The sequence below is a fragment of the Ceratotherium simum genome, chromosome 13 (genome assembly GCF_057802395.1).
Source record: "Ceratotherium simum simum isolate JZ-2026a chromosome 13, ASM5780239v1, whole genome shotgun sequence".
NCBI lineage: Eukaryota > Metazoa > Chordata > Mammalia > Perissodactyla > Rhinocerotidae > Ceratotherium > Ceratotherium simum.
The window spans coordinates 43,657,872-43,673,815 of record NC_141912.1 but is presented as its reverse complement, the minus strand read 5'-3'; the positions used below and the strand labels follow the sequence as shown (position 1 = coordinate 43,673,815).

General features: G+C 51.2%; 1 protein-coding gene across 1 annotated transcript in view; it reads right to left on the bottom strand.

The window, feature by feature from the left end:
- PTK7 (protein tyrosine kinase 7 (inactive)) overlaps window positions 1–15,345 on the bottom strand; it is a 56,209-nt gene extending 40,864 nt beyond the window's left edge. Inside the window, exon 1 of the mRNA XM_004424113.2 lies at window positions 15,160–15,345. Coding sequence (XP_004424170.1) covers window positions 15,160–15,238 — 79 coding nt within the window. The 5' untranslated portion in view covers window positions 15,239–15,345. The remainder of the gene's footprint in view (window positions 1–15,159) is intronic.
- Between the last annotated feature and the right edge of the window lie 599 nt (window positions 15,346–15,944).

Genomic DNA, 15,944 nt, shown 5'->3' with positions numbered 1-15,944 from the left:
CTTTCACACATTAGCCTGTGCGATTTTCATAAGCCCACTGTATGGCAGTCATTCAGAACTTTGATAAAAGCTATAAACTTCCTCCCCAGAAAAATAACAAATACAGGATATTGTACCCAATTTTGATATGTTCACATCCTTTGACAGAGCAACCCCACTTCTGGGAATTTATCCTTCATATATACAAGCACCAGGGCAAAGACAGGTACAAGGATAATTTTGGTAGCATTAAAATGGCAATCCCTCAGAATCCCTAAAGTCCATCAGTAGGGACTGGGTGAAGAAATAACATGGGAAGGAAGGTGGCAGTGGGGGTAGGGGGTGAGCGTAGACAGCACTTGCTTCGAGCCAAGCTTCCCCTTAAAATACGTAGGAGCCTTTCTGTCCCCCTCCTGTGCCCCCAACTCAGCAAGGTCTCAGGGGAGGAAGAGACATCAGCAAGCGTGCAGGAGGAGGCTAAATAATGAATTGGAAGTGTGTGTTTTCTTTGGCCAGGGCAGTCTGGCCAAGCTCTGGGGGCTGCTGGGCAAACATTTTTCATATTTTAGTAGCTGGCCTGTGCCCAAGGCAGTCAGAAGTTAAGTAAGCTTTGAATAAGCTGCACCTATCCTCTCCCAGCCCCAAGAATTCTTAATGAGGTCCTAAGGCAGCGGCCTCCAGCAAACCCGTCGTGTTGCCTTAAATATCACTCACCCTTCACTACTTTTAATGAATGCAAATGATTCAGCAACAAAACACTTAGCCTGGAGTGAAATCTGCCTTTGTGTGGCTAGTTTCACCAGCTTACAGCCCAGCTCAGGCAGGGCCCTACCCAGCAGGCGCCCAGCAGAACCCAAGGTGCCCAGGCTAGCCCAGGCAGACCCCTGCACACCCAGGCCAGGGGAGCCGAATGCAGGAAGTGCACAGCATGAGGGAAGACCCTCCCCTGCCCCCACTCCACCCACCGCCCCAGCCACCAGATGCAGACCCTCACAACTCCACCTCTTTACAACTCTGGCTCCAGGGCAGAGGAAAGTGTGAGTGGAAAAACAAAAGGTATTCCTTTGATCTAATGAAAGGGGCTGCTCCTAGGCACCTCAAAGGCCTGTCCGGTTCCCACACTTCCTGCATTCAAGGGCACTTCAGCCCGACACGCCCACCCCCACCTCCCCTTCACCTGATGCCAGGTACCGGAGGAACACAACCGGGATCCTGAAAGCTCACTTGGAGCGGCGTCCTTCACCGACTTCGTGGAAGCAACAAAAACAGAGACAGTGTAAATAACCCAATTTACACCCTGTTTTCAGAGTTCTCTTTTGGCAGCAAAAACTGAAAGCAATTTGTCAGGAGTCTAAGAGCAACTTTTAACTAATTTACTTCCAACCTGGGGCTCAGGGGGATTTGCTGCCCAGTCAGCCTGACCAACACCTCTCCCCAGGGCTGAGGCGGTGGCCGGGCCTGGAACAGGCAGCTGTTAATTCAGCTGCCACGGGCATCACCCCCAAGGCCAGCAGCTGGCAGGAGACCCACGGAGGTCCACGCAGGTCCTCTGTAGGCTTTTCTGGCCATGGATGTAAATAAGGAATCAGGGTGTTAGACCCAAACTGGGCCGCTGGCTAAACTCAGAACTGAGGGCCCAGAGGTATCACTTGGGGAGCCTTAGACATAAAAAGGGCTTCAAAGTGTTTGCTGACCTGGTTTGAAAAGAACCACTGCCTCTTTCAACCCTCCCAGGACAGAAAATGGGCAGATCAGCTTCCCCAGAAGAAAATACACATTGAGTTTTATAAAAATAATTTTTTATATCATACCATTTTTATATCAAAAATGCCCTTACCAGTATGTCAAAGGCTTTCAGGAAAAGAGCACTGGAATTTTCTTGACCTCAGCACATTTCTTCCTGATTGTTCAAGGCACATCAGCTACAATAACTTATTCTTCTTCAAAACGTTCCTTCAAAACGTTCCCAAAGGAAGTAAAGAAGGGCATTCACTCCATACAGGGCCTGAGTCTCCCCGATCCTGGGACTTCTGAGTTATCTCCCAGGTGATCCATTAATCAGTCCCTTTCCTAGCTGGGCATACCTACCAAGGGTTAAAATTCTGGGCGACCACACAGAGAGAATGCATCTGAAACCTCTCTAAGGCGGAGTGCCTAAGCCTACAGAAGTGAACATCTGGAAGACTTGAAACACAAATCTACACAGCAATCTATTTAAAAGCAAACAAACAAAAAAACTTGGACATTCACTAATACATACAAAAGGGATGTATCTTTCTCTTTTCATATACCATCCAAACCCCAATCCTACAGTCAACCCCTCCCACCATCAAATGAACCAGAACTCAACCAGCCCTTGGGCCACTTGTGTCCTGAAAGGGGAAGTGCCATTCGGCAAATGTTTGGGTAGCACAAAGCAGAATGAACAGCACCAGTTGTCTCCACAAAGCTTGGCTCTACCCCATATAACTGTGCTGCCGAGAGGGGGAGAAAATGCTACCGCCTCCTGTCGGTCTCCTGCCTGCCCCACTCAGGTCTCCATCCTCTGAGCACCTGGCATTTACTGCGTCCCCCTCTTTGGTGCTTCTCTGTGTCCTTGCCTTGTTAATTACTCTCTTCTGGTTCTGCCTCAATTTGCCTACCAGACAATCCATTCCTGGAATGAGTCCCCAGTCTCCCCCAGGAATAGCTCAGCCTTTTTATTTATTTATTTTTTGTGAGCAGGACCAGCCCTGAGCTAACATCCAATGCCAATCCTCTTCTTTTTGCTGAGGAACACTAGCCCTGGGCTAACATCCGTGCCAATCTTCCTCTACTTTATATGGGACGCTGCCACAGCATGGCTTAACAAGCGGTGCGTTGGTGCGTGCCCAGGATCCAAACCAGTGAACCCCGTGCCGACGAAGCAGAGCATGCACATTTAACCGCTTGCGCCACCGGCCGGCCCTGCTCAGCCTTTTTAAATGGAAACTCTACCATCAGAGAGGCATTTTCTTTCCATCCATAATAGACTGTTTGCCCCCTTAGGGACATCGACCTCCTCTTTTGGACATCTCTTGCCATCTCTTGCCTTCTACACACACACACACACACACCGTGATGCCTTATACCTTAAGCATCATTTGTCATTTATGGGCCAGACTAAAAGGAAAAGTTTCTGTTGAAAGTTACTGGTGCAGGGGAAACAAAAACAGGCCTATAAATAAATCACCCTCATTACATTGTAACTATCGAGTATTCACTATATGACAGACTAAGTCACATTCAGTTAATTTCAAAGATGTCACAGATTTTAAGATGCACCATTATTTATGTTCCACTAAAAGGAAATGGTACCAGTTAACCTAAGACACAATACTACATAATTATGTTACAGCCCAATTTCAAAGATGTGAAACTGTGGGGGGGGAGAAACATCTTAGGGTTCATGAAATATAGTACTATCTCACTTAACTCTCACAAGAACCCTAATGGGATTGCTATTATTACCCTCATCTTACAAAAGAGGAAACTAAGGCTCAGAGAGGTGAAGTGAACTGTCTAAGGTCTCACAGGGAGCAAGTTGTGAAGCCAGAACTCAGTTCCCAAACAGATTTCTGAATTTCCCTGGGGGATAGGAGGGGGTCAGACCATCCTGGGTTAAGCTGCTCCATCAAAGGCAAATAACACTCGCTTGACTGATTCCTAAAATCAAGGTCTTTTTAAAACTGCACCTTCACAGCTCCTACTTCCAGAAACAACAACAAAAGGAAAACAGGTTTCCCCAGCTCCTTCCTCACAAAACCCGCTGGAAGTGAGGGGAGAACCCCTCAGCCAACTCGTTATATATAAAGCAAATTTAACGAGCCTTTCAAGCTCTGGGAGTGGGAGAAGGAAGCGTTCACTGGAAATCTGATACTTTGGCAGCCAAGCGAGAGGGACAAGGCCCTCAGCATCAGCCCCAGGGGGATAAACACCATCCCAAACCCCTTTGTCTGCCAAAAGGAGATACTTCCTGGGGGGCTGGAGGCAGCAATGCTTTTTAAGACAAAGCCCACCTAACAACAACCCTCCACCGGAGACCTGGCTGGGGTCTTTGTACAACCCACCTAACCATAAACCCTCTGTCCTTTCCCAAACCTGCTGGGGTCCCCCTTCCCACAAATACCTGTGACTGCCATAAACACCCTTAAACAGCCCCCGTTTACTGCCCAGCCTGCCTGCTGCTAAATGAGGGCATTTGTTTCAAATTTGCAAATACCGAAAGCAGTGGAAACCTAAGTCCACTCCTAAAATGAAATGTTCTGCATTCCTCCGGGCCTGAAGCACCGCGCTTCAAAAGCTGTAAGAGGCCCTGGCTGTTTACTCACTGGTGGGGCTATTGGGAGAGGTATTTCCCTGCTCCCTGAGGAGGCTCCTTTGATCCGGGCCGTGTGGGAAGGGGACCGAGAGAAGTGCCACCCAAGGCCACGCCAGCCCAGGCTCTCCTGCCCGCTTTCTGGGTCGCCCACAGCAGCTCTGGGGGGCCTGGGAAAGTGAGTCTTATGGAGAGGCTCAAGTAGAGACTCGCCTAAAATTGCTACCAGAGACAGAGCAGGCCAGCTTGGCAGGACCTCTCAGACCATCTTCAAAAGGCCCTTGAAACAAAGGTAGAGAGAGTAAGGAAGACACAAGAGGCCAGGGAAGCGCCCCAGCCTCTCACATAGAAGTAAAGGGGCAAATTCCCCACCCGACCCCCCATCGCACCAAGCAACTCAGGACACTCCATCAAGGCTGGGTGCGTGTGTTTACTAAATAAAAGCCTTTTGTTTTAAGGAGTTTTCAGAAAGGGGGTAGGGGGCAGTGAGGAGAGACAGAGATCCTCCTCCAGGCCCCCAAGGCTGTTCCAGGCTCAGCACTCCCCCTCCCCTCGAAGCTCCTCCAGCAGGAGACCCAGACCCCTGGGGTGGAGGAGGAGCCCAGATCACAGGCCACAATGCTGCTAGCAAGTCAGGCATTTTTTAAATGGGTCAGTTTAACAATCGGTTAATCTGCTAAATTAACCAAACAGATAGAATGATTTGCTCTTTGTAGCTGGAGCTACAAGACCAACAGCATTTCCTTTTGTTTTTTTTCCCCCTAAGGCTGCAAGACAACCGCTTTCTTTGTTTGCGATTTGTTTTGTTTTTCAAGCGGCTGGAAATGAACTTGAGATCTCAAATGCCATCCTAGCACATCACCTCTCTAAGGACCTGCTGGACTGAAGGATCCTTCTCTCTCTCCTCCCAGCCGGGCAACAGCTCAGCTTTGAGTTTGTTAATAGATGAGCTCCAACAGAATCAGAACACCAAAGTGTCACTTTGTACCCTTCCATGATAGAACACAGGTTCCCACGTTAGAACCTGAGAGCTTGAGAAGCAAAAGAATGAATTCAGCAGGATTGCCAAGGGCGGTCAACAGCTCAGCCAAAGAGAGATATACCTGGCACCAAAAAACTTACATCTCCCAGATCGTCAGAAGTCTAATCTCTTCTGCAACCCCTTAAGAATTAAAAGACTTGCCTCCCAAGTCAGAAATGGAAGGGAAACCTACATCCGTCGTGCCCCTATTATGTGCCAGGGCCTGTACTACTAAGCGTGGGCACAGCTATCTATACAAATGTAGTCAGAGGCAGCAAACTCTGTTAACCACAGCAGGGATGACTACTACCACCTACGTGGTCTCCACCACAGCCTAACCCAGCGTGCACCTCCCAGCAGGCACACTGGTCTGGAATGTGGCGGCACACCTACAAGCCGGGACCTGTAACTGTCTATGACCTTCCAGAAGCACCAGGCGGAAGAGACTAAGAACTCATGGGTACAAGAAAAGCTCAAATCTTGGGGATTCAGGCACAGTGTTCTGGACTTCTAGATTACATACAGTCTGACCATAACTCTAAAAACTTTAAGATATATACAAACCTCTGAAAGAGCCATTGAAAACTTTAACCTTACTGTTTTATAACAAAAAAGGGAGGGAAAAAATTGGCAATCTTGAACGCTGTGGCCCAAAAGATCTCTCCATGGCAAAGTTATTGATACACTCCTTATGTAGAAAGAGCAAAGGTTATTCCACCCTCTGACTGTAGCAGGACTGCTCCTAAATCCACCCAGAGAGTTATCTTGTCTGCAAAATCCACTCCCCGGGGTTTACCCCGCTCCAAGGCACGTGGTTGCAACATTTCATAGCTTCTGGTGATGACGAACACAGAAGGACATATGAGAGCACGGAATCAGCTCTGTTACTTACCAGCTCTGCAGTCCTGAGCGGATCATACTTTGTGCCTAGGTTTCTTTTTCTTTTTTTTTTTTTTTGTGAGGAAGACCAGCCCTGAGCTAACATCTGTTGCCAATCTTCCACTTTTTGCTGAGGAAGATTGGCCCTGGGCTAACATCCATGCCCATCTTCTTCTACTTTATATGGGACGCCGCCACAGCATGACTTGACAAGCGGTGCGCTGGTCCATGCCCGGGATCCGAACCTGTGAACCCCAGGCTGCCAAAGCGGAGCACACGAACTCACCCGCTCACCACAGGGCCAGCCCTATGTGCCTTGGTTTCTTTACCTGTCAAATGCTTCCCACCCCTTCCCCTCCAAAAAAAAAAAAAAACACCACCCTCATCCTTTCTACCTCTGAGCCTTGCTGACAGGATCAAATGTCAGAGTGAGCGAGAGCACTCTGTCACCTGCAGAGCTGGGGACACTTGTTGGCTATTACAGAGGAGGCTCTCCCTAAGCACACCCAATCCCTTCTTCCCAACTTTCAGCCTCCCTGCAGTTGTTCTCCCTTCTGTGCAGAAGGAAAGGTGTTCCCCACCCAGGCACTAGTCCTTCAAATACTTGAGGACCAAACGGTAATATTTCTGCCTTCTCTTACTCAGATAAAAACTCTCTTTTGTTTCCTCATAAGAACTCCCTTCCAAACCGCTCCAAAATTTACTTAAATCTTTCCATTTCCCTTTGCACCCAGGGAATTACACCCTAATACCCATATCACCAACTGATCGAGTCTAAATGCATCTGGGGCCACGCACTAGAAACTCCAGAGTAGAACGCAGCCCTTAGATTAAAGTCCTCTCCCCCAAACCAAGGGCACGGAGGAGAGCCTATAAGGTGCAGCAGAAACACAGCTGGAGATTGTGTATGGCAATACACCATAAGGTCTTCCAAGGTCTTCTGTCCTCAAGTTGAGGCCCAAGAGGTGGGTGGGACTTGCCCAACATCACATGAGCGATCTGGGGCAAATATGGGAGCAGGGTCCATGTCTCCCAACTCCAAGCCTGGTGTTCCTCCCACTGCCTCTTGAGGCTAAGAGGGATGTATACCTCCAGGGTACCCAAAACTAGAGCCCATCAAAACCAAGGACCCATCTTTGCAACTGCAGTGATACCACTTCTCCAGCAGGAATGCCTCTAAATCAGGCATGCCCACACACTTGACCTGCGGCCGTGGGAGGCCCAACGTGCCCAGGGAGAGAGGACACAGGAGAGAGGCAAGCCTGAAGCTCCTTAATGAAATGTGAAATAAACTCTGAGCAGCTGAATGCTGAGCCAACCTTCTCGATCTCCAGCTTTCCCCGAAAGCTCAGCCAACCTTCTCCATCATTTATCACATAAGGCTAGAAGCCCATATCTACAAGGCAGCAAAATCCTCTAGTGGGGAGAAGAGCCCAGAAACAGCCAAGACCTCAGCAGCCACAGATGTATGCTGTGGAGTGGGTACAGCCCTGGGGCCCCAGCCTCCCAGGCTTCTCCTACGGTCCATTAGAAGCAGCAGTGCCCCACCTCACCACCATAGGAGGCAGGAGAACAGTAGTGAAAAGGGCTCATCTGAAACATATTATTAGAATAGAGGTCACCAAAATCATCCTGGCCCAACAGCTGAGAAGCAGAGAGTCACATGTTGTAAGGCCCTCATTCCAATGGGACAGCCATGTATGACTGTACAGGTTGTGCACTGCTCAACATGTCAAGCCAAGGTGTTAATACTGAAACACTGCCTGTGCTCCACAAGCAAAAGCCCTGTGTCCCCATGCAGGGTTGCATTCACTTGGAGGAAGTCTGCCTGTTTTTAATTTGCACAAAGGCACTGTATGTGCTAGCTGCTAGGACACCTCAGTAGTCCCAAAAGCAGACAAGGATTCTCCTCATTGCCCCACCACTCCCCCAAGAAGGGGATAAAAGAGAGCCAGTGTATCTCTTGGGGGAGAGGCCACGCATGGTAGTGCCCACTCTGGCCACCTTAACCACCCAGAGGGAGACCACACAGCACCTCAGGAACCTCCCCAGGGTGCTGATAGAAGTTCCCACAGGTTACACAGTGACTGACTGCGGAAACCCCCACAGCCATCCTGTGATGACAGAAGCCCCTCCCTTGAGTATTATAAAAGTCTGCCTTGGCTGCAGGAAGCACAGTTTACTATTCACTCCCTGGGAGAACCTCAGCAGGCCAGGGGAAATGATGGCCCTGAACCAGCACTAACCACCCTGCGAGAATCTGCTACCGGGAGAGAGAGAGGAAGAGTTCCCACCAGGAAATGTAAAGTGGCTGCCCACATTTCTGAGCTGCTATTAGAATACTGAGACCCATTTAGAAAACCCGTGCTTTAGAAAGAGGAGACCATTTCTAAAGCTGCCAGTCAAGATGGACTTTGTTGAGCCCTCGCAAACCGTTCTGGAGACTGAGGACTGGAAAGAAAGGCTGACACCTTAAAGGGAGACAAAAGGTCAGGACAGTCTCTGGGAAGAGACATCAAGGCTGGCCAGAGGGGCTGCATCCCTGGGTCAACCGCCTTCACAGCCGGGAGCACTACACCATAACTTCTTCCTGGAGGAGGGCAAGGCATGGAGCAGCATCATTTGCATCTTGCAGATGAGGAAACTGAGGCTTGGAAAGGTTAATTAACCAGCTCAGTGTCACGTGGCTAGGCAGCAATTGAGCCAGGACCAGAATACAGAAAAGGAAGTGTCACAGCACCATAGATGTCACTTCTCTTCATTATCATGCAGTGATGGGTGTGACATCAGAAAAGAACCACGCAAGTTTTCAGACTCTTGGTCCAATGCATACATCTACTAGCAATGGCAAGCCTCTCCTCTCTGAAGGCCTCCACTCCCCATTTGCTCCTGTGCCATGGACTTACCTTCCTACACATTCTGGAATGTGGTTCTATCTATTTAGCACTTTACCCAGTGGTGTCTCTCATTATACTTCATCCCATTCACATCTCCCCATCTTGTCTCCTTCTTTCCTCCTGCCCCACCTGAGACAGCTTCACCCATAGAAGATACTCAAACGCTTTGAAATGATCCCATCCTAAGCCCCCAATATTAATACCAACCTCTTTCTCATCACCACACCTCCACTTCAGACTGAAGAATTCTCCTACGGTTACCCAGCGGTTCTCGAACTTGAGTGTAGGTAGGAATCTCCTGGGAAGCTCTTTTAAAATGTAGTTTCCCTTTGAGATTTGAACTAGGTGACTGATTTGGCTATTCAAAAAATACAATTTAATCTAACAAATAAGAACATAAAATACATTTTCTGGCTCCTCCCCCACCAATTCTGATGGGCAGGTCTGCAGTAAGGCCCAGGCAACTCAAATTTTAACAAGTACCTCTGGTTACCTGCCCTCCCACTATATTCCCCGATGGTCTCTGGACCACGCTGTAGTAGTAGTAGTGATAGTAGTAGTGGTGGTAGTGGTATTATTATTATTATTATTATTATCATCATTTGGTGAGGAAGACTGGCCCTGAGCTAATATCCATTGCCAGTCTTTCTCTTTTTGCTTGAGGAAGATTGGCCCTGGGCTAACATCTGTGGCAGTCTTCCTCTATATTGTATGTGGGACGCCTCCACAGCATGGCTTAATGAGCAGTGTGTAGGTCCATGCCCAGGATTCCAGCCAGCGAACCCCGGGCCACCGAAGTGGAGCACACAGACTTAACCACTACACCACCGGGCCGGCCCCAAGGACCACATTTTTGAGAAACACAAATCTACATCTTCTTAACATGTGACTCACAATCCCTACCCTGCGACCCCAGTTTTCCAAAGTTACATCCACAACTAAAGCAACAAGTGCATATCCTGCTCATCGAGGTGTAAGCTTCTAGCAGGAACCTGGGATCTAGGACACCTGGTCGACTGTGCTCCACTTACCTGTGCGTTCACTCAGCGTGAATGTGCACAGAGGCTCAAGAGCTTGGTGACCCAAACAGCTGCAAGAGGGGAAAGGCGCCTGTGTATGTCAGCCCTTCCAACAAAGCTCCCTCCCTGTCCCACTGCTGCTTGTGTAGCATTACTGGGAGGGAAATGGCCTAAACACAGAGAAGAAAAGAGGATGGAAAAAGTGACACAGTACAGAGGGCTTCCTCAAACCGCAGATTAGCTGCGGCAGCTCCTTTGCCAGCTCTACCAAAGCACCAGGGGGCTCGGCAGGGCCCAATATGCACTCCGCAGTGAACTCAGAGACTCCCAAGACGGGGCTCTATCCCAGCCACCTTGGCAGAACTTCATACCCTTGGGAGAAAAGGACCAGGCAGATGAGGGGCCAGAGCAGGATGCCAAGAGAGAGGCAGGCCGGCAGCTCGAGGGCAAGGCCAGAGCCAGCGTCAGCAACCATGGCCAAGCCTGTAACCCCACCACGTGGCTCTGCCAGGGGATAGTGCCAGGGGCACAGCAGCAGAGAGGCAGGCTACTGAGGTTAGGCAGGAGGCTGAGGGACGCTGGCCAAAGACACCCATCCCTGTTTAATGACCCTTTCTTCCATCACGAAAACACCAAAGACGGAATCCCTGGCCCCAAACTGCTCTTGGCTCAAATATTAGAGTCTGAACCAGCCAACCTCCATCCCGGATGAGTCTCACAGAAGCTGCACTGGCTTAAACACAAACTCACACAAACCCCCTCACTCCAAAACATGAACTCTCCAAAGACTTAACAACACTACAACTGTTGAAGCCCAGCGGAGATGTTGCCTCCGTCTATGAACCAAACGTATTCCTAAAAAGTCGTCCGCTGACCAAACGTCTGCCTAACAAATCTAATGTCTCCATTGGCTTTCATTATAAAATGAGACACACGCTCCTCTAGGAAAAACTGAGGCTTCAGGAGGAACTGAACATCACGCTTAATGTTGCAAACCTTCTCAAGTCACACATTCAAGGGACATGTTTCCTGACAAAATCTAATTCAAATTCAACCCAAAGCGAGGTAATTTTTTTGTTTTTTTGTGAGGAAGATTAGCCCTGAGCTAACATCTGTTGCCAATCCTCGTCTTTTTGCTGAGGAAGACCGGCCCTGTGCTAACATCCATGCCCATCTTCCTCCACTTTATATGGGACGCCGCCACAGCATGGCTTGATAAGTAGTGAGTAGGTCCGCGCCCGGGATCTGAACCTGTGAACCCCAGGCCGCCGAAGCGGAGCACCGAACTTAACCACTACGCCACCAGGCCGGACCCAAAAGTGAGGTAATTTTTAAGTGCACACATCACACCGAAGAATGTTGACATGAACCAAACGTTATTTAAGGTAAGTCTTTAAATACTGTGCATGATCAGGGGCCCCTAACTTGCACTGTTGCAGCGGGACAACTCTGCACCCTGAGTTTCTGTATCAGAGGGATGCCTAGTACAGGACTTCTGGAACTTTGGGATGCAGTCACCTGGGGAACTTCTTAAAATGCAGACTCTGATTCATGCTCCCAGGGAAGGCCGATGCCACTTGTCTTTGGACCTCGTTTTGAGCAGCAAAGCTGTAGATAATCTAGGCCCCTACAGTCCCCAGTTTTTAAGCTGTGGCCTTTCAAGGCAGGTCAGCTTCACAGGTAGAGGTGGCTGCCGATGCCCAGAACTCTTGGAGAAAGCCAGAGCCATGCTACATCAAGACTCAGAAAATGCCAGGACAGCCCGGAAACAGGGAAGGAAGGTCTGGTCCCTTGATTGGGTCACAGTAGAGCAGGCACAAGGAGGGATAACAGGCAACCCCAACCCAGAGAAGCTGGAAAGGACACAAAAGACCCCCCAAAGCCTAAGAGGCAAAGGGGCTGTTTTCCTTTGCCCTTGGTTACTCTGCCTTGTACCCAAAAGCTTCTTCGTTGACCTTTTTAATAAACCTAGATAAGGACGTGTCATAAATAAGATACTGTAATGAATTCTACAGAGGGAGCCCTTCAGTAAGTTAAAACCCAACTGGGGCAAAAATACAAGGTGTCCTAAGAGTCCAGAAGTTCTACAGGCATCCACTTTCCAGCAGGAGAGAGACGACAGCTTCAGGGAGGAAGTGGAGTGGTGCTGGGCAAAAGAGAGATGAGGGAGGCAATACAATCCGGAGACTGGCCAGAGAGGAAAGAAAGTCTGATAAACCACGTATGTTTTAGGGGACAGGAAAGAGACTAGTTGGGCTGGACTGGAGGGTTCCAGTAGGTGGAAAATGTTTATTGTTGGGGATGACTGTAAAGTTGGAAAGGTATGCTGGAAGCACACCACAGGAGAGGAGGAAAAAGAAAGGAGCCCTTTATATACTTCTTACATTTAATCTTCAGCACAACTCCAGGAAGTAAGTCCCTTTACAGAAGAGGCAAACTGTGAGGTCAAGAAATTTGCCTAGGGCCACAGGGCCTGTCAAACAGTCTGAGTTGCTGTTTTGCCAAATACTTCATCCCCACAGCCTGAGCTCTCTCCACCACTCAACCCTGCTCTGAAGGCCAGGAGTCTGACCGGATCCTTTGGCAAGTGATGTGCAGAGATTATCCTGCCCTCCCACCATACTGCCCAACATCTGAGCAAGCCCATCACTGATAAAAGCAACTCCTAGGCCTGAATTACAGGCTGCAGAGCCTTGAGGAACCTACAGGACAGCCTATCTCAGAATGTGACAACTCAATTTCTCCAAAGAAACAAGAGCCTGGAGGAAAGAACCCAGAAACGGGGATGGATAGTGACCACAAATGATCATTCAAGAGGTTGGGGCTAAGAATGCCAGGTTTCAAACATCAAGCCCTCTCCTCCTCCTCCACCATATTTATCACTACGGGGATCTCCAAGTTTGGAAAGTTACTCAGCCATTTACAGCATAATTACCCAAACTTCAAAATGGTCTAATCCACAAACCTAGCCAGCCTAGGTCCCTTACTCCAGCCTTATTAACAGTGGACTCTCACTACCATTCCAGTTAATTACACAGTTAAACAATGAGATGAAAAAATCTACTGTAATCTATTAAAAAATCGTTGCCCCCTTAAGTCATGCCGTCCGGGGTTGGGTCGAGTCCCCGGCTTTCCCTAGAAGACAGCAGGGGCCTCAGCCTCCACTGAAATTGTTTACAGCACAGGGACCGGTTCCACACCAAGGCACATTTGGTGGAACTGATTTAAGGCTCTCATTAAAATGTTCCTTTGTTGAGCGCAAGACATCTCCCCACCCCCAGAGGAGATTCCAGACCTCCAGTCCCAAGCCCTTAGCCTGCCCAACCTCCCCCCACAGGCTCCCCCCTCCGCTAAACACCCGTCACCAGATTACCATCTATTAACATCAGCGTCATCTTCTCACGGAAGGAATTTAGGAATTTAGCATTTGTTGAACAAGAGCCCCGTATCCACCAGAATCTCCCCTTGACTCCAGAACTCTAAACATCAGCAATGAAGGCAGCCATATCGGGCGACCCACACACCAAAACCCAAACAGCCAGCTGGCCGACCTAGGAAGCCGGTGAGCTGGGGTTGCTCACCTATATGGCTGGGCCCCTGATCCCAGTTGCACAAAAAACTCCCATACTTCATCTGGGAGCAGATGTGGGTTCTGCCATGAGCAATAACCACCTCACACATCACAGGGAACATAGGGCAGCTCCAGAAACACCTCCTACAAATCCCCAGAGCTTGTTCTTACCTCTCCGTCCTGGGTTACAATTACCTGTCCTTTTACAACTAGGGGTGGGGGAGATGTTGATTCCATCAGCACCAAAACCCCTCAACAGCTGGGAGGCCAGGGAGATGTCAGAAATGGCAATTCTCTACCCCAAACCTCCTCATGGCCACTCTTCAAAGGGGGAAAGTGATAAGGTAGGACCAGGTCCCCTGGGCAGAGTTCCCCCAGAGAGGGCTGCTGCCAGAATCATCACCAAAGATTTTGTGTTTTGGGGGAGAGGGGGCATAAATCCAGTCCCGGCTGTTTGGGGTGTGCGGGTAGCTTGGTGCTTTCCTGTAAGGCACTTCAACACCTCCGTGGTAACGCTCAGGTGGGACCCAGCCTGGAAATAAAGGCAGGGGGAGAGGAGGTCGGGTCCTGTCTGCCCTGAAGATGCGGGCCACACCCTCATCAAAACGCTGAGGCCCTCCAGGACAAGACCTAATGAACTCTTTTTGCCTTTCTGCCCGTAGAAAGAGAGATTTTCTTTCCTCGGTGAGGAGAGACAGGATGGAAATCCAGGAAGGAGCAGAACAAACCCCGTCCGCACCTTTGCAGGCCGGCCATGCCCGATTTTGGCAGCGGCCTTCACACATTAGTCACCGCGACAGCCTGGGACTCTCCGCGACCCTGGCAGGGAGTGGGCTCAGGGCTCAGGCCCAGGAACAAGAGGAGAAGAGGTGGGCCCTAATTCTTCCCTTCTTCCGCCCTCATCAGCAGGGCCATCAGGGGTCCCAGCTTGGCCCTGGAACTTGGAGGAGGGAAGCCGGGAGCGTCGGGCCGGCGTAGGTAACAAAGCTCCGCGCCCTGCGCGCCGCAGGTCGGTCCCGCATCCGGCCCCAGGCCGGCCTCCCTCACCTAGGCTGAGCCTGCCGGGGGGCTCCGTCTCCCCTGCCTCCGGCCACCTCACTGCACCGCCCTAAGTGGGGGGCAGTCGTTTCTCTCCCGAAAAGAAACTCCCCACCAGGGCCCGGGAGCCCGCAACGCCCGGCAGTTCCCGAGCAAACTAAACTCAGCGCAGGCCGGGAAAACTCTGGAGGCTGGGAACGCGCCCTCGTGGGCGCGGGTGGGAGAGGGGCCCCGACCGAGTCCGCGGGGGCTTCGCCACCGCCCGGCTGCCGGGACCGCGCATCACCAGCAAGCCTCTCCACCACTCCAGGGTGTCTTCCTCGCTCCAGCCGCCCCAACCCACCTCCCCGGGTGCCCCCTCTTGCCTGCGGGGCTCTCGCGCTTCCTGAGCCCCGATCCCCCAGCTCGCCGGGACTCACCGCCCAGCAGCGGCAGCAGCAGGACGCTGAGCAGAGGCAGCCGGCGGGAGCTGCTCGGGGCTCCCCGCGCAGCTCCCATCGCGGCGGGCTCGGGGAAAGAGCAGGCGGGCGCGCAGACCGCGCTCCGCTGCGGGCCCAGGAGGCCGAGCGCACTGGAGCGCGGGCGCCGCTGCAGCAGCCGCAGCCGGAGCCCGAGCCCGAGGCGTCCCGAGCCGGAGCCGCGCGCGCCCGGTATCGCCGAGTCCTCGCGCGCCGCCGCCGCCGCCAAGCCCCGCCCCGCGACGCCCCCTCCCCGCTGGCCACCGCGCGGCGCCCCGCCCCTTCGACGCCCCCTCCCCGCCACGGCGGGGAGGAGCTCGCAGTTGGGGGAGGGGTCTGGAGATGGATGGGAGACCGAGGGAAGGAAGCCGCGGGGTGTCCGGGGGACCTGAGCGAGGTAGGGGAGCGCAGGTTCTGCCTACCGCCTAGAGTGCAGGGACCCAGGGGAACCAGAGTGACTTTTGTGATTCCGTGGCCCCTGGGGAGGACAGTTAGTTCTGGGCCTTCCTGGGGGCTACAGTTCCCCCAATTCTCCCCGTAGGAGAGCAAAAGGTGGACTCTGACTCACTTCTCAGCTATTTGAAATCCTGAGGGAGACCTAGAACAGAAAAGTGTCCTTAGTGTCCCCAAGCAGGGTAACCTGGAGATACTCTGGAGCCCTAGGAGAGATGTAGCATGGAAGAGTGAGGGACCAGTGCATGGCTGTGGCCTGGTTTGGCTCTGGACCAATCTGAACCCAAAGGTAG